The sequence below is a fragment of the Balaenoptera acutorostrata genome, chromosome 18 (genome assembly GCF_949987535.1).
Source record: "Balaenoptera acutorostrata chromosome 18, mBalAcu1.1, whole genome shotgun sequence".
NCBI classification, from domain to species: domain Eukaryota; kingdom Metazoa; phylum Chordata; class Mammalia; order Artiodactyla; family Balaenopteridae; genus Balaenoptera; species Balaenoptera acutorostrata.
This window is the reverse complement of record NC_080081.1, coordinates 72448746-72467496: the sequence shown is the minus strand read 5'-3', so window position 1 is coordinate 72467496 and position 18751 is coordinate 72448746. Positions and strand designations below refer to the sequence as shown.

At 39.0% G+C, this 18751-nt stretch overlaps 1 protein-coding gene across 5 annotated transcripts in view; it reads left to right on the top strand.

The window, feature by feature from the left end:
- FRY (FRY microtubule binding protein) overlaps positions 1-18751 on the top strand; it is a 420573-nt gene that overhangs the window by 243139 nt on the left and 158683 nt on the right. For all 5 annotated transcript variants that reach the window (XM_057532698.1, XM_057532699.1, XM_007164157.3 and 2 more), the window contains one exon: positions 6744-6797. In XM_057532698.1, coding sequence (XP_057388681.1) covers positions 6744-6797 — 54 coding nt within the window. The remainder of the gene's footprint in view (positions 1-6743; positions 6798-18751) is intronic.

Below are 18751 nucleotides of genomic sequence, written 5' to 3'. Positions count from 1 at the left end.
CTTTGAAGAGGCAGTGTTTATTAGCCCTTAAGAAGGCAGCATTCTTTTTATTTTAGGTGAATATGCATTTTGAAGCTGTGTATTTTGCAAATGAGACAGAGCAGTTAATTCGTATGGTTCCTGGTAAAGCTTTAGATACCCAGACTGAGCCAATCTCTTCAAGAACAGAGACTCTATGGGGTGGGGTGGGGCTCGCATCCACCTTAGGGTATATGTCACCTTTTCAGTGGAGGAGAATGGAAAACCGAGGCAGGGAACGGTCTATGCGATCAGCAAAGTGTGAATGGAATCTTTCTGGGACATCATCATTAGCTAAAGTAAAACACTATTTTTTTTTAAACAACTTTATTGGAGTATAATTGCTTTACAATGTTGTGTTAGTTTCTGCTGTATAACAAAGTGAATCAGCTATATGTATACATATATCCTGATATCCCCTCCCTCTTGCATCTCCCTCCCAGCCTCCCTATCCCACCCCGCTAGGTGGTCACAAAGCACCGAGCTGATCTCCCTGTGCTATGCGACTGCTTCCCACTAGCTAGCTATTTTACATTTGGTAGTGTATATATGTCCATGCCACTCTCTCACTTCGTCCCAGCTTACCCTTCCCCCTCCACGTGTCCTCAAGTCCATTCTGTACGTCTGCGTCTTTATTCCTGTCCTGCCCCTAGGTTCATCAGAACCTTTTTTTTTTTTTTTACATTCCATATATATGTGTTAGCATACGGTATTTGTTTTTCTCTTTCTGACTTACATCATTCTGTATGACAGTCTCTAGGTCCATCCACCTCACTACAAATAACTCAATTTCATTTCTTTTTATGGCTGAGTAATATTCCATTGTACATATGTGCCACATCTTCTTTACCCATTCATCTGTCAGTGGACACTTAGGTTGCTTCCATGACCTGGCTATTGTAAATAGTGCTGCAATGAACATAGTGGTACATGTCTCTTTTTGAATTATGGTTTTCTCAGGGTATATGCCCAGTAGTGGGATTGCTGGGTTGCATGCTAGTTCTATTTTTTAGTTTTTTAAGGAACCTCCATACTGTTCTCCATAGTAGCTGTATTAATTTACATTCCCACCAACAGTGCAAGAGGGTTGCCTTTTCTCCACACCCTCTCCAGCATTTATTGTTGGTAGATTTTTTGATGATGGCCATTCTGACTGGTGGGAGGGGATACCTCATTGTAGTTTTGATTTGCATTTCTCTAATGATTAGTGATGTTGAGCATCCTTTCATGTGTTTGTTGGCAATCTGCATATCTTCTTTGGAGAAATGTCTATTTAGGTCTTCTGCCCATTTTGGGATTGGGTTGTTTGTTTTTTTGATATTGAGCTGCCTGAGCTGCCTGTATATTTTGGAGATTAATCCTTTGTCAGTTGCTTCATTTGCAAATATTTTCTCCCATTCTGAGGGTTGTCTTTTTGTCTTGTTTATGGTTTCCTTTGCTGTGCAAAAGCTTTTAAGTTTCATTAGGTCCCATTTGTTTATTTTTGTTTTTATTTCCATATCTCTAGGAGGTGGGTCAAAAAGGATGTTGCTGTGATGTATGTCATAGAGTGTTCTGCCTATGTTTTCCTCTAAGAGTTTTATAGTGTCTGGCCTTACATTTAGGTCTTTAATCGATTTTGAGTTTATAATTGTGTATGGTGTTAGGGAGTGTTCTAATTTCATTCTTTTACATGTAGCTGTCCAGTTTTCCAAGCACCACTTATTGAAGAGACTGTCTTTTCTCCATTGTATATTCTTGCCTCCTTTATCAAGGATAAGGTGACCATATGTGCATGGTTTATCTCTGGGCTTTCTATCCTGTTCCATTGATCTATATTTTTGTTTTTGTGCCAGTACCATACTGTCTTGATTACTGTAGCTTTGTAGTATAGTCTGAAGTCTGGGAGCCTGAATCCTCCAGCTCCGTTTTTCTTTCTCAAGATTGCTTTGGCTAATCAGGGTCTTTTGTGTTTCCATACAAATTGTGAACTTTTGTGTTGTACTTCTGTGAAAAATGCCATTGGTAGTTTGATAGGGATGGCATTGAATCTGTAAATTGCTTTGGGTAGTATAGTCATTTTCACAATGTTGATTCTTCCAATCCAAGAACATGGTATATCTCTCCATCTGTTTGTATCATTTTTAATTTCTTTCATCAGTGTCTTATAGTTTTCTGCATACAGGTCTTTTGTCTCCTTAGGTAGGTTTATTCCTAGGTATTTTATTCTTTTTGTTGCAGTGGTAAATAAGAGTGTTTCCTTAATTTCTCTTTCATTTTTTTCATCATTGGTGTATAGGAATGCTAGAGATTTCTGTGCATTAATTTTGTATCCTTCTACTTTACCAAATTCATTGATTAGCTCTAGTAGTTTTCTGGTAGCATCTTTAGGATTCCCTATGTATAGTATCATGTCATCTACAAACAGTGACAGTTTTACCTCTTTTCCGATTTGGATTCCTTTTATTTCTTCTTCTTCCCTGGTTGCTAGGGCTAAAACCTCCAAAACTATGTTGAATAATAGTGGTGAGAGTGGGCAACCTTGTCTTGTTCCTGATCTTAGTGGAAATGGTTTCAGTTTTCACCGTTGAGAATGATGTTGGCTGTGGGTTTGTCATATATGTCCTTTATTATGTTGAGGTAAGTTCCCTCTATGCCCACTTTCTGGAGGGTTTTTATCATAAATGAGTGTTGAATTTTGTCAAAAGCCTTTTCTGCATCTATTGAGATGATCATATGATTTTTCTCCTTCAACTTGTTAATATAGTTTATCACATTGATTGATTTGCATATACTGAAGAATCCTTGCATTCCTGGGGTAAACCCCACTTGATCATGGTGTACAATCCTTTTAATGTGCTGTTAGATTCTGTTTGCTAGTATTTTGTTGACGATTTTTGCATCTATGTTCATCAGCGATATTGGCCTATAGTTTTCTTTCTTTGTGACATCTTTGTCTGGTTTTGGTATCAGGGTGATGGTGGCCTCGTAGAATGAGTTTGGGAGTGTTCCTCCCTCTGCTGTATTTTGGAAGAGTTTGAGAAGGATAGGTGTTAGCTCTTCTCTAAATGTTTGATAGAATTCACCTGTGAAGCCATCTGGTCCTGGGCTTTTGTTTGTTGGAAGATTTTTAATCACAGTTTCAATTTCATTGCTTGTGATTGGTCTGTTTATATTTTCTATTTCTTCCTTGTTCAGTCTCGGAAGGTTGTGCTTTTCTAAGAATTTGTCCATTTCTTCCAGGTTGTCCATTTTATTGGCATATAATTGCTTGTAGTAATCTCTCATGATCCTTTGTATTTCTGCAGTGTCAGTTGTTACGTCTCCTTTTTTCATGTCTAATTCTATTGATTTGAGTCTTCTCCCTTTTCTTCTTTATGAGTCTGGCTAATGGTTTATCAATTTTGTTTATGTTCTCAAAGAACCAGCTTTTAGTTTTATTGATCTTTGCTATCGTTTCCTTCATTTCTTTTTCATTTATTTCTAATCTGATCTTTATGATTTCTTTCCTTCTGCTAACTTTGGGGGTTTTTTTGTTCTTCTTTCTCTAATTGCTTTAGGTGTAAGGTTAGGTTGTTTATTTGAATTGTTTCTTGTTTCTTGAGGTAGGATTTTATTGCTTTAAACTTCCCTCTTAGAACTGCTCTTGCTGCATCCCATAGGTTTTGGTTTGCTGTGTTTTCATTGTCTTTTGTTTCTAGGTGTTTTTTGATTTCCTCTTTGATTTCTTCAGTGATCTCTTGGTTACTTAGTAGCATATTGTTTAGCCTCCATGTGTTTGTATTTTTTACAGATTTTTTCGTATAATTGATATCTAATCTCATAGCACTGTGGTCAGAAAAGATAGTTGATATGATTTCAGTTTTCTTAAATTTACCAAGGCTTGATTTGTGACCCAAGATATGATCTGTCCTGGAGAATGTTCCATGAGCACTTGAGAAGAAAGTGTATTCTGTTGTTTTGGGATGGAATGTCCTATAAATTTCCTATAAATATCAATTAAGTCCATCTTGTTTAATGTGTCATTTAAAGCTTGTGTTTCCTTATTTATTTTCATTTTGGATGAACTGTCCATTGGTGAAAGTAGGGTGTTTAAGCCCCCTACTATGATTGTGTTACAGTCGATTTCCCCTCTTATGGCTGTTAGCATTTGCCTTATGTATTGAGGTGCTCTTATGTTGGGTGCATAAATATTTACAGTTGTCATATCTTCTTCTTGGATTGATCCCGTTATCATTATGTAGTGTCCTTCTTTGTCTCTTGTAATAGTCTTTATTTTAAAGTCTATTTTGTCTGATATGAGAATTGCTACTCCAGCTTTCTTTTGATTTCCATTTGCATGGAATATCTTTTTCCATCCCCTCACTTTCAGTCTGTATGTGTCCCTAGGTCTGAAGTGGGTCTCTTGTAGATAGCATATATATGGGTCTTGTTTTTGTATCCATTCAGCCAGTCTTTGTCTTTTGGTTGGGGCATTTAATCCATTTACATTTAAGGTAATTATCGATATGTATATTCCTATTACCATTGTCTTAATTTGGGGGGGTTTGTTATTGTAGGTCTTTTCCTTTTCTTGTGTTTCCTGCCTAGAGAAGTTCCTTTAGCATTTGTTGTAAAGCTGGTTTGGTGGTGCTGAATTCTCTTAGCTTTTGCTTGTCTGTAAAGGTTTTAATTTCTCTGTCGAATCTGAATGAGATCCTTGCTGGGTAGAGTAATCTTGGTTGTAGGTTTTTCCCTTTCATCACTTTAAATATGTCCTGCCACTCCCTTCTGGCTTGCAGAGTTTCTGCTGAAAGATCAGCTGTTAACCTTATGGGGATTCCCTTGTATGTTATTTGTTGCTTTTCCCTTGCTGCTTTTAATATTTTTTCTTCGTATTTAATTTTTGATAGTTTGATTAATATGTGTCTTGGCATGTTTCTCCTTGGATTTATCCTGTATGGGACTCTCTGCGGTTCCTGGACTTGATAGACTATTTCCTTTCCCATATTAGGGAAGTTTTCAACTATAATCTCTTCAAATATTTTCTCAGTCCCTTTCTTTTTCTCTTCTTCTGGGGCCCCTATAATTCGAATGTTGATGCGTTTAATGTTGTCCCAGAGGTCTCTGAGACTGTCCTCAATTCTTTTCATTCTTTTTTTTTTTTCCTGCTCTGCAGTAGTTATTTCCACTGTTATCTTCCAGATCACTTATCCATTCTTCAGCCTCAGTTATTCTGCTATTGATTCATTCTAGAGAATTTTTAATTTCATTTATTGTGTTGTTCATCATTGTTTGTTTGCTCTTTAGTTCTTCTAGGTCCTTGTTAAACATTTCTCGTATCTTCTCCATTCTATTTCCAAGATTTTGGATCATCTTTATTATCATTACTCTGAATTCTTTTTCAAGTAGACTGCCTATTTCCTCTTCATTTGTTTGGTCTGGTGGGTTTTTCCCTTGCTCCTTCATCTTCTGTGTATTTCTCTGTCTTCTCATTTTGCTTAACTTACTGCGTTTGGGGTCTCCCTTTTGCAGGCTGCAGGTTTGTAGTTCCCGTTGTTTTTGGTGTCTGCCCCCAGTGGCTAAGGTTGGTTCAGTGTGTTGTGTAGGCTTCCTGCTGGAGGGGACTGGTGCCTGTGTTCTGGTGGATGAGACTGGAACTTTTCTTTCTGGTGGGCAGGATGGCATCCGATGGTATGTTTTGGGGTGTCTGTGAACTTATTATGGTTTTAGGCAGCCTCTGTGCTAATGGGTGGGGTTGTGTTCCTGTCTTGCTAATTATTTGGCATGGGGTGTCTGGCACTATAGCTTGCTGGTCGTTGCGTGGAACTGGGTCTTAGCGTTGAGATGGACATCTCTGGGAGAGCTTTCACCATTTGATATTATGTGGGGCCAGGAGGTCTCTGGTGTACCAATGTCCTTAACTTGGCCTGACACCCAGCCAGAGCACCAAGACCCTGTCAGCCACACGGCTCCAAACTCCAGAACTCCACACTCCAGAGGCCCTCCTCTGGATGTGCTTCCTCTTCCCTTCCGCGCAGGTTCAAAACACTATTTTTTGATGTATAACTTTTTGCATGGTTTCTAATCCTAAATCAAACTTGGGTCAATATTAACTTCCAAAAAAAGAGAAAGATACAGGTAAGGCTAAATAGTTATAAAATGCCCTCCTGAAAAGCCAGTTAAGGCTTCCTAATGTAAACGAAGAAATAATCGTTAGTAAAATTTATTTCTGTAGACCTTTGTCACTTCCCAGATTATTTTTGCAGAGATTTGGATGTGTCACAGGTCAAAATATCATGCTCAAAAATCACCGATTACACCTAGTAAGTGTGTGATTGGTAGGCTGTCCATCCTTCAGACTAATAATTATACCTTATTTTGTTTCTAAATCTTAGGACCTGGAATAGTGTATCACTTTCAACTTTTTATTATCTGTCAAGTCCCAAGATAGGTAATAAAATTTCAAACAAATTCCCTAGTTTTTCTTATGTGGTTTCCATTGAAAACACAGGACCACTTATAGCATCAGATTTGAATGTCTTGGTCAAATGTGTGAAGATGAATAGTAAAAATCCTGGTGGTGATGATCAAACACAATACGTTAAGGTTTGAATAGTAAGGAAGAGTTTCTCACATATTTGAAAACCGGTGTCTCTTCATCCCATAAAGGGAGAAATAGATGAGAAATATTTTCATAATAATGACATTTCTTTTGCAATATTTAAAAGCCTCTAGTAATTTTTCTTGCCTATGTTTCTTTCTAGGAAAAGCCATTGACAAAATCTCTACAACGTGGAGAAGACCCCCAGTTTGATCAAGTATGTAATATATGTTATATACTGGTTTTTATTTGTTTGAAGATGTACAAAGGCAAGGGTTCAATGCTCACTATGGTGTATTGATGAACTTCCTCAAAGAGGATACAGGAGTGTGATCTTAGGAACTGTGTCCTGCAGCTTTTACAGTGACAGCTTGTAGTAGATGTTTAGTAAATGTCTATTGGTTTGAATTGGAAAGAACTGAAGTGTTGAAATAATATGAGGAGGTCATCAGTTAATATGAGGAGGTCATCAGTCTTTGGTTACCAGAAAAGATAAAGGAATTTCCATTCAAAACCTTATTGAGATTCTTCTGAATAAATGGTACCATATGACGATCAGATCTCTGCCCTAGAGCTTTCTTATATTTTATCCAGCGTTTTGTTGAATGCCAGCTATATGCTTGACACAGCATTAGGCTCTGGTGATACAAAATCTAGGATAAATTTTAGCAATCCTGTGAGAGAGAGAGACCACCTAAGCAATAATTATAAAACAGTATAGTAACTTAGATTCTAATAAAGTGATACATGAACAAAACAGTTTAAGACAGAATAAATACAAAGAAGGTCCTTTGAAAATAGATCAGGACTAGTAAAAGGACTTCCAACTCTAAACAGCAGGTAATAAACATAGGAAACTAGGATCTTATCAATCCTGGTTGAGTCACTTCAGGAGGGCTTTAGGTGTGTTTAGAATGATGGATGACAGGACATCAGAGGAGGTAGGAAATGTGTTTGTGGTGTTTCCTAAACGTCTGCATTTAATGACAAAGAGGACAGCATGTTCTTCTTTATAAACCTCATTTGGTTCCAGTAGCAGAGGCAAAATCCTGCTGGATGCACCATGGCCTGATCTAATACAGTGGGATTTTTATATTGTCTTATGGAGAACACACAGAGAGTACGCTTTCTGCAGTGCTTTGAAATTGCCTTTAATGTGGAATCAAGAGGAAATGCTTTGGCTGTTAAAGTTCAGACTCGTTCGATCCAAAAATGTTAAGGCCTGACTATAGAGACAGAATCCTCCATTCTCTATTTTATAAACTGTTGGCTGAGGGAGACCTCACAAGTTTGCAGTCACGGCGGGTCTTGGAAGGCTGGTGCGGCCCTGGCTTTGCGCTCTGTTGCTGGCAGAGCTGGCTGTTCTCTGGAACGCTGGTGGAATGGAGTATGGGCTTCGTCTCTCTGTGCCATGGAGCTGTCTTCTCTCCTCATATTATCCTAAGTTGCTGTCACCTGGTCCTGCTTGGGAGGTCAGGGACCTGGGGTGAATGTTTGGGGTCATTATTTTCGAAATGTGGCAAGTGTGGCTCTTTCTTTTCTCCTTAAGAACGTAACTATTATCTGTCTTCCATAATTTTTCACTCTTATTTTCTTTGTCTCTATTCTCTTAGATTATCACTGTCCTTTCCTCAAAAAAATTGTGTTTTCTTTTTCTCCAGGTTAGTGTACTTCTTTCTTTTTCCTCTGGGAGAATAGTACTTTAGCATTTTAACATTACATGTAATAGTTATCCCAAATAATTTGGCTTAGACACAATGTCTCATTTATTATTCAGCACTCTATTTCTGCATTTCAGCATTGTGGGAAAGAGATAGACTTTGGGGTTTAAATCCCAACTTTGCCACTTAATTAGCTATAATACTTTTAACCTTGCTGCTCAAAATGTTGAAATGCAGAATCACTGCCCTGCCCTGATCTACTGAGTCAGATTCTGCAGCTTAACGAGATCTCCAGGTGACCCCCACCCACATTGATGCTTGAGAAACACTGCTTGTAACACATCTCTGTGTATTAAAGACACTTTAGGGGTGAACCAGTAGTGAGGTGGTCACTGAGGACTTTCAAATAAGGCACATGAAATTATCCTCTGATTGTAAAATCGTAAATTTACACGTGAACCATGAGAGAAGACAACCTACGAAGTTGGTCTCATTTTAAAGAGATAGCAAGATCCCCAGGCCAGAAGGAAATGTGACTGAAGTTGGTCCCTCTGTGGATTCAATGAAAAAGAAAATCAGCCAAGTCACCTTTGAAAGTGCCCGTCCACTGTTTCAACAGCAAATTATAAGAACTGTGGTTCTATTGGCAAGGCCGTGAATGTATCAAGCTCTCTTAGGGTTTTGATATCAAAGGTCCAATTTCTGTAATTCCTCTTATTCTGATTACAAGCAGGAGGATGTTAGTCTGGAGTCACACAGATCCACCTCCGGGAGAAGAACACGCTGGTGACACCTCCTTGGAGCTATAGACTCCATTGCTATACTCCCGGGAGCAGTGGTACCCACAGGAGTGACATTTATTTAGTACTTACCATAGGGGAGGCACTATGCTAAGTGCATCCTTTGGACAACGGACAACTGGTCCCTGTTTGGAGAATATTTTTATCAATTTCTCCCTTTTAAATGTCCCTGGCATGAGTGATAGGCTAAAGAGAGCTGGGCTTCTACACTTTCAGTGCCTGATCCTGGACGGCTCTGTTTAATCCTCCACTTGCCAAGCCCAGGATTCATTTTTCTCCTGTTAGAAACAGAAGCAAAAACAAAATAACAAGAATCATGTAATACTTTATAATTTACCAAGCCTCTTCTTAATTTTTTTATATTATTATTTTTATTATTTTGGTCACACTGTGCGGCATGCGGGATCTTAGTTCCCTGAGCAGGGATCGAACCTGTGCCCCCTGCATTGGAAGCGCAGAGTTTTAACCACTGGACCGCCAGGGAAGTGCCTTACCAAACCCCTTCTCACGTATCGTGTCACCTGGCATTACTCAACCCTTCCAACAAGCCCAAGAAGAAGGTCTCATCATCATCTCTGTGTTACAGCTAATGGAAATGAGTCCTGGAGAGGTTGCCCTGTATTATATGACTAAAGCCTGAAGGGACCGAGACTGGAATCTGTATGTTCTAACTATAAAGCCTGTGCTTTTTATTCTGTAACATGCTTAGCTTATATTTTTAAAAACTAAGTTGGTGGGAATATAGAGGGGAGTTTTCAACAGGTAATGGATCTAAGATCCCATATCAGTTAAGATTAGGTTTGGTGGCAAATGGCACATAAAATAACAGTGGCTTAAACAAGATAAAAGTTTATTTCTCTCTCACATTGAAGAAGTACAAAGAAAATCAGTCCCGTATCTTTGTATTTTTGTCTTCCTGTGTATGGCTTACATTCCCAAGGTCATCTCATGGTCCACTTTGGCTTCTGGAGCTCAGCCGTTACATCTGTGCTCCAGGCAGCAGGAAGGTGAAATGGAAAAAGAATCACAGGAAAAAAATAAATAAATAAAAAACAGAACATCCTTACGCTGCACACCCTACTTCTGCTTATGTCCAGTTGACCGGATCTTAATCACACAGCCACGTGTACCTATAAGAAAGATTAGGAAATTTTATTTTGGGCAACCATGTGTCCATCTAAAAATGAGGTATTTTATAACTAAGGAAGAAGAGAAGAGTGGATATTGGGTATTACCTGTCTCTACTAGATATTATATAGCCTATTTTTTGTCAAAATTCCCAGTAAAGAGTATTATGTACAATTCTCTACCTCTTTTTTTTTTCCACTGTGGAAATCTCTGAGAATTTGTCAGCTTTCTAGTTTGAATTTTAAAACGTATATTTAGAGGTTAAAGCTTTGTGTTTCCTTAAGTTTTCTTTTCTGTTGCTTTTCTATTTAATTAACTATTGGTTTAATATCTCTTATTTAACCTAATTACAATCTAAACATGTATAGGATAGACTTGGTTAAAAAAAAAAAAGCCCTATTGTTTCATAAATGACAAGATGTCTAAACAGGATTAATTTTTTGAAGCTCACTATTAGTGGGAGAAGAACTGTACCAGTGACTACTTTGTATATTGGAGAGCTAGGAATTTGCACCCTAATTCCCAGAATTTCACTTTTACAAATGTTATGAATGTGAACTTGACCCGTTCTTACACAGTACCTACCTTGGGGCAGCCATGTGCCAAACATTATGCCAGCTTGTGGAAATAAACAGGAAGGAAACATAGTGCCTGCCCTGGAGAGGCCCCCAGTCTAGTGGGAGAGACAAAGAAGAAAGATGTAAATCAGATGAATTATAACCTCAGTCTAGTAAGGAAGCTCGCAGTGGAAGAAGCAGGCGTGGTATGAACCCGAGAGCAGGCTTTGCCCTATACTGGGGAGCCAGGGAGGGCTCCCAGTTCCTGCTGGTGGGAAGGTCATACGGTAATGAGAAGTAATAAAGGTGATGAGATTTCCAACAGCGTTCTGAAAATGTACACTGCCACTAATTTATTTTAAATGCCTAAATTAACCCTCAGCGCTTAGAAAGCAAAATAAATGAAAAATTGTCCTGGTAATCAAGTTATTTTAGCAAACATTGATTAGGTGAGTGAGAGCGTGTGTGTATGTGTGTACGTATACAACAAAGCCCTGTGTGGGACCAAGAGATGTAAGAATGTGGTCCCTGCATTCCAGGTAGGAAGGGTCAGACTGTGGAAGACCTTGATGCCAGCGGGTGGGGCCTTATCCTCTACATGCCAGTATCAAAGAGATCAAAGTGCAGCCTTGATGTTAAACGCCGACTGGAGAGATCCTTAAAGTTTGGAGGCATTTTGGGAGTTGGGGCATCGATAAAGATTTGAGGCTAAAATGGAGGCGGTGGAACTAGAAAGAAAGAATGAGTATAAGAAACATTATATGAGAAGAATCAATACTGGTTGAGAGAAGGAGAAACAAAAGGTAATTGCAGTTTTCAGCCATGATTTGGAGCCATTTCCATTCAATTTAACAAACATTGAGCACCTGAATCATGCCAAGGTCTGTGCAAGGTGCTGGGGTTACAAAGCAGTAGGAAAGAGTTTCTTCTCTCCAGAAATTCTCAGTCCCAGGAGGAAGACAGATACCTAAACAAATAGTACTGTGATGTAAATATAATAAGAAGGTCCAGTTCAAGTGCTGTGGGATCTCAGGTAAGGGAGTAGTTAAGGATGCTAGAAAGGTGGGGGAGGGGGCATGTCATAGGAAGCAGTTAAGGGGCAGTGACATACTAAAGATATCTGCTATCCAGATGGGCAAGATGCGCTGGGTCGTGCCAGACAGGTAGAGCCGAGTGGACAAAGGAGTTGAAGGAGAGAAGAGCAGAGTTCTGGGGAGTGGCCGGGAGGAAGCTGGGAAGGCCGACTGGAGCCCATTGCTCCCGTGACCATGGGAGCCATACTGAGGAGTCTGGACTGTTTTCTATGGATAAGGAGTTCTTCAGAGGAATGCTGTGCTTGGGGAGAGGGGATAAATTAGTTTTACACGTACTGAATTTTCAGTGCCGGTAAAATACCTCGGGAGAAATAACCAGGGCTCGTTCATTTATATGGTCACCCAACAAACACTGAAAGATTAGGGTAGAGAAAGTGGCTGAGGCATATCATAGGGAAACATAGTTCGTTTAGGACCAGAAAGTGGGATCCACAAAAGAAAGCCCAGAAAAGGAGTGCCCAAAAAAGTGAGAAAAACCTAAGAAGATGCATCTTCCCAGGGCAGGGGTGGCCCAAGATGGCAGCCTGTGCAGGGACCCTGACGGAAGAATGAGAGGTTAGCAGTTAGGAGCACATGGGAAGCCCGCTTTGAGAAAGCCTTTTGCTGCAGTGGCTATTATTCATTGCCATGTAGAATACATTTGCATATTGCTGGATTAATGTTCAGTAGTTTAAGAGACTTACTTTCACAGCCAAGTTATAGTGGCTGGTCATGATTGGCAACATTTAAATTAAAAAGCATTATACCAGGACACAGTCATGGTACCAGTGATGAGTTCCCTATCTGTGATCTGTGCAGAGCACCCTGTGAGTGAAGGGCGTGGTGAGCTCCCCATTTTAACTTCAAGTGACTTTCCTCTGTTATCAAAGTTTACAGATATTCTTTTAAAATATAAAGGCCAAGGCATTTTATTTTGGATTTTCCAATGAAACAACAGCTAACCTGTGATGTGTGTGGACCTGAGTAGGTGGTGATCAAATGCAGCTCACATATCAAGTTAACCCATTTTTAAAAGTGAAAAACATCTCTCCAAAATAACCCTCACCTGAGGGAGTACGTAACCCTTACCTGGTACAGCATGTACTAATGACAGTCACTAGATACATTTACACACAGATGAAAAGTGTTGCTTGAGTAAAGTAACAACTGAATCTTTATTATTTCACATACCTTCCAGCTACATATCCTTCTTGCCTATTTTCTCTGCCCCTTGGCTTTTAGACCTTTGCTTATATCTAATGGTGGCATAAACATGCAGTAAATTAAAAGATACAGACAATTGTACACTGCACGATGTGCTTCTATTTGAAGTATTGCTCCAACTTTGTTTCTTAAAACAGTCTCATAGAGTAAGTGGAAGTTACTTCCTCTTTGTGTAGGAAAGTATGATTACTCCCCAAAGGGGCTTGTGCCAGAACAACCAGGATTAGAATCCAGCCCCTTCTTTTCACAGGTGCATTGTCTTTCTGTGCTTTGGTGGTGTTTAAATAACCATACGGGAGATGGCAGAAAGTGCAGTCTAGTGACTGCCTGGCAGCATCGCAGAATCCCGAGGAGGAAAGCGTTTCCGGCAGAATCTGATAAATGTTGTCATGTGCTCAGGAGACTTCAAGGGAAATGATTGCAGAAAGGCCATTGGCTGGTCGTGGGTTTGTCCTTTCTGATCTTTCATAGAAAAGTGTCGGTACTGTAGCAAGAGTAGAAATCAGGTCTCAGGAATGAAGAAGTGAGGCAGGAGGAGGAAGCATCGCCAGTCCATGGCTGATTGAGCCGTCGGCCAGAAGAGGGACCCGTCAGTGGGTCAGAGAGGGGAGAGCGGAGTCAAAGAGGGCTGGGTGCGTTTACGGAAATACGAGAAATCCGAGAGCTGCATGAAATACGAGAGCTTAATGCCGTGCCTTTCTGCCAAGGGTTGTATCCATTCTTCTTTTTTTTAAATAAACTGGCTTATAACAGTATATGTTTCCTGTGTTCAATATTATAATTCGACTTCTGTATTCACTACACCATGCTCACCACCAAAGTTTAGTTTCCACCTGTCACCATACAGCTAACTCCCTGTACCCATTTCACCATCCCCGTTGCCTCTTCAGTATCTAGGTGTTCATTTTTGTTTGGTTTGGTTTGCTCATTTATTTGTGTGCGTGTGTGTGTGTGGGTGTGTGTGTGTGTGTGTGTGTGTGTTCGTTCTTCACTTACATTTGGGCTCAACACCTTTTTCAGGATGCTGGAGGTTCCTGAGAGTCAGACTTGTAGATGAGTCAGGACTTACAATTATTGGTTTTTCTTCAACAGATTGATCGTGGTTCCAGAATAGTTACTTTCTCGGTGTCCTTTCCCATTTGCTTTAGAGCCAGGTGTGCATGCAGCAAACTCGGGGAGCCCAGTGCTGCTGCCTTTCTCTTAAGGAGCTGATGTAGGACAGGCGTTGCTCAGAGGCCTCTACAGTAAGCATCTGGAAGGCACTGTGTTACATCTGCTGGGGCCAGAAAAGTTGGTTTAGTTTGGGAATACAGACTAAGCAGAAAGTTTCTAATGGAGGCCTTGGTAGTTTGTGCTTGGATAAGAGATAGGTGGGTCTTAATTTTTTCCCACTACGGTTGTCCAGGGTATCCACGAGGCATTGGTTCCAGGGCCTCTGACCTACATGGATGCCAAAATCCACAGATGCTCAAGTCCCTCATATAAAACGGTGTAGCGTTTGCATATAACCCACACACATCCTCCCATATACTTTAAATCATCTCTAGACTACTTATAATACCTATTACAATGTAAATGATATGTAAATAGTTATAGATACAATGTAATGGTGTGTAAGTCATTGCCAGAGAGCGGCAAATTCAAGTTTTGCTTTTTGGAACTTGTGGCATTTTAATTTTCTGAATATTTTTGATTTGTGATCGGTTGAATCTGCGGATACAGAGGGCTGACTCTGTACCTAAAAGCAACATTTATCAGCTCTGATAACATCTGTCATCAACTTCTGTCATTCGTTCTGTCATTAACTTAGCCTGTGATCTTATCAAAGTCAAAATATTTTGTGTCTGTGCTTCAGTTTCAATATTTGGAAATGGAAGAGGGAAAAAAGAAACAGACACTTTTGAAGGTCTGTTATATGTCCCACACTTCAGAATTTCTCCTTTAGTCTCCATAAAAGCCCAGTGAGGGAAGTATTCTTAAGTCCTGTTTACAGCTGAAAACAGAGCTTCAAAGAAACAGCAACATGGCCAAGCTCGTACAGCCAATAAAGGGCAGAGTTGTAACTTGAACCCCAAACCCGCTGGATCTTCCCAGTACGCTGATGAAATTATGAAAATGTGGCTTTTGGAGATCAGGCTTCAGATATGCTGTTCTGAGAACATTAAGTTGCAGCTATTTGCAATTCAGTGTGACCTATTCTTTACTCTAAATTCCAGATAATTTGCTCATACATTCTAAGTAACTTCTTTTGGGATTTTCTTCTAGATGGTATATGTTTATGTCCTTTTGTGGCACCTTAGTTTCTTAATGTGTTAAAAATGCTATCTATAAACAGGAAACACATGGTAAAATAAATCTATTATAAATCTATAATAGAACTAAAATAACTTTTTATCATCTTGGGTAGTAATATTTTCCTGCAAAAGGAGGCAGGTGAAATTCTAGTGCTTTAACATTGATTCTAATGCTTCAATTCAATGAAAATCTATTTAAAATATGTAAGTGAAAAATATAAGCAATTAAGAGAGTAAAAACAAATTAGGTAGCATTGGATTCACATTAGTGTTTTTCAGTGTTTCTTATTCTCCAGTGGAACAGTGAGTTCCATAAAATAGACCAAGATGGTAAAATCAAATAATGAAGATCTTTTCCTAATTTGCAAGAAAAACATATTTAACATATAGATTTTTATAATTTTAAGTTTTTATAATAAATTATTCTTTAGCCTGCAGTGTCTATCATCACTCATCGAATACTGTAAGCTAGCAATAGTATGAAATGTGATCGAGTAAAAAAAAAAATTGCCTCTGAATTGCTATAATAGATCAGGTACACAGAGAAGTACCCTGGCCCCCAGGTGCTTGGCCACCTGAACTAGTTTGAGAAATTAAGCCATCAGTGAAGTTACTTTAAAATTTTTCCTTAAATGCACCACTCATGACAAGTCAGCCTTATTACTGTAAAATATGGAATGACTCCACTGAGTAATTATTCAGATATTTATGTGTGAAGTTTCCTTCTTTGCATTCAGCCAGTATAATAAAATGCTTATGAAAAATTAATGTCTTAGATACAGCATAATGGACAGTTTCTTTTAGCCTATTTATATATAAAACGCCAAAATAAACGTTAAGAAAACATTTGCAAAGTACATTTAGTATTCCCCTCTGTCACCCCTCCAAAAGAAAACACCAGCATGAAATAGTTCTGTGATTCTGTGCACTTCGTCTCCTCAAGCTGCACAGTACCTAGCTCATCTGTGATGGAAGAATATGATCATTTAAATGCAACAAGAACATCTTTGTAAATGGGCCTCTCCTTGCACAGCAGCACAGAGCTAGAATTCATCTCACCATTGGCTCTGCTTCCCATAAATGAAGGAGCTGAGTAACCAAGAAGCCAGCTAGACCTTCCTCCCTTCCTGAGCTTTGAGGGCCAGGTCTTTGCAAATTCCACCCTTCCTTCCTGAAAGTCTGAACTCAAAAGGGCAGTAACAGAGAGATGGAAAAAACACACACATCCACCCCCTGCTGACCTTTCATCTCTTCTAAGATGGTCTCAGTGTATTTGCCATGGAAAGCATGCCCAATAGATATAATACCAAGAATGGCTTCAGGATGACTTTTTACGGGTAGAAAAAAATGATTACAGCTGAGGTTTGAAGAACACTCCTGACGTTCTCTATGGAGAATGTGGGTTACACCTAAGTGAAGTAGCTGAATGCTCTGTTAGAGAATGCTCTACCCAGAGAGGTTTATAGGAGTCAAACACAGGTTTATATCACCTTTATGGGTCTGAATAAAGGAGCTTGTAAATGTCACACAGAAATTTTTTTTAATTTTTATTTTATATTGGAGTATAGTTGATTAACAATGTTGTATTAGTTTCAGGTGTACAGCAAAGTAATTCAGTTATACATATGCATGTATCTATTCGAATATTTTTCAAATTCTTTTCCCATTTAGGTTATTATAGAATATTGGGAACTCTACTCAATATTCTGTAATGTTTTTTAAATAAACATTTTATTTTAGAATAGTTTTGGATTTACGGAAAAGTTGCAAAGATAGTACAGACAGTTGTCATATACCCCGTACCCAGTTTTTCCTATTAACATCTTACATTACCAGGGTACATTTGTCATAACTAAGAAACCAATATCAGTACATTATTATGAACTAAATTCTATACTTCGTTTGTATTTCATTTGTTTTTCCCTGATATCTGTCTTCCGTTCCAGGATACCATCCAGGATGCCACAGTACATTTAGTCATCATGTCTCCTTAAGTCTCATCCAGACTTGCACAAGTATTTTTAAATTGCTGAAATATAATCGTAGTGGCTTTGCGATTGCATTACCTATTCAGTAATTAAGACAGAATTAACCCTTGGTCAGGGACTCTGAATTCTGATCCCCTTTCCCATGTGGGAGGAACCCTCTTTGTTTCTCAATTCAAAATATTCTAGATGATGACAACTTGAAGAAATATCCTTTCTGGTGCTGGGGTAACTTTATAGAGAACTAGGAAATTACCCCCTTGGCACACCATAGTCGGCTTTCCTCCAAAAATTTACTGCTGTTATAGCCAAAGGAAGAGCAGGAAAATTTGTTGTGCCTGTGGATGTTACAGCCTGGCGGGGAGGGCTCTTTTTTTAAAGAAAATAATTAGATATTTTAAAATTACAGAACCCTATAACGGTGACTAGGTTCACCAGGCAGGCTAAATGCAATAGCCTGTTTATTTTTTTTTAACTTAACCCATAACTAAAGATAATGCACAATTTTGTATTATGTACCTAAAACCATAATTATAAGAGAGAGAGCATGAAATAAGCTATCAAGAAATAGAATCTGAGAAAGAAAGCAATCATTGCTTTGCTCAATCTTAGGGCTTGTTTTAAAGGTGACAGTGGAAAGTCCTGTTGACATGAAGCACTTGCGCTTTCATTGCTCTAGTTTCCTGCTTTTGTAAAAGGAAGTTAAGCCTAGGCTGCTTAACTACAGAAATATTTTAAGTTAACTAACGTTTTCCGTTTCTTCTGCCACCTCCCCAGCTCAGGCTCTGAGCCCTGCACTCCTGGAACTGTTGCAGTAATAACCTCATTAGATTCAAGCATGTGTTGTGTATTCTCTTAACTGCCTCTGTTTGCAAACCACTTCGGTCCAGCCTACACGTCACTGCTAGATTAAACCTCCCCAAACATCATTTTTATGGGCTGAGTATCCTACTCAGAAATCTTGAGGGGCTTCTCATTTTCTAGAGAAGAAAACTGAAATTGTTTAGACCGTCATTAAGTACCTTTTATGATTTAGTTCCAACTTAAAATTTTCAACATTATTTCCCTCCACTCTGGTGAACCAAAGTCCCTACATCAGTCAGATATTTCTTCTTTCAGTTCCTTCAAAACCTTCATTAATCACATAATCATTATCAACAGACAATTATTTTACAGCTTCATGATGGTAGGATTTCCTGCTTAGGCTCCTTACTTAGTTTCTTTCTTGACTCTCATTTCAAACTTCTACCCTTTCTTTTAAAAAGGCCCAGGTAAAATCCTACCTTCATTTTTTTTAAACTCCCACTTACCCTCTCCCTCTGGTGATCTCTCTCCTGAGATCTCTCCTGATTGTAATGTGTACTCTTAATATGTTGGTATATTTCCTCCTGGTCTTGTTTTCTATATATGCATACTTATATGGGTCTCTATCAAATTGGGATCATACCA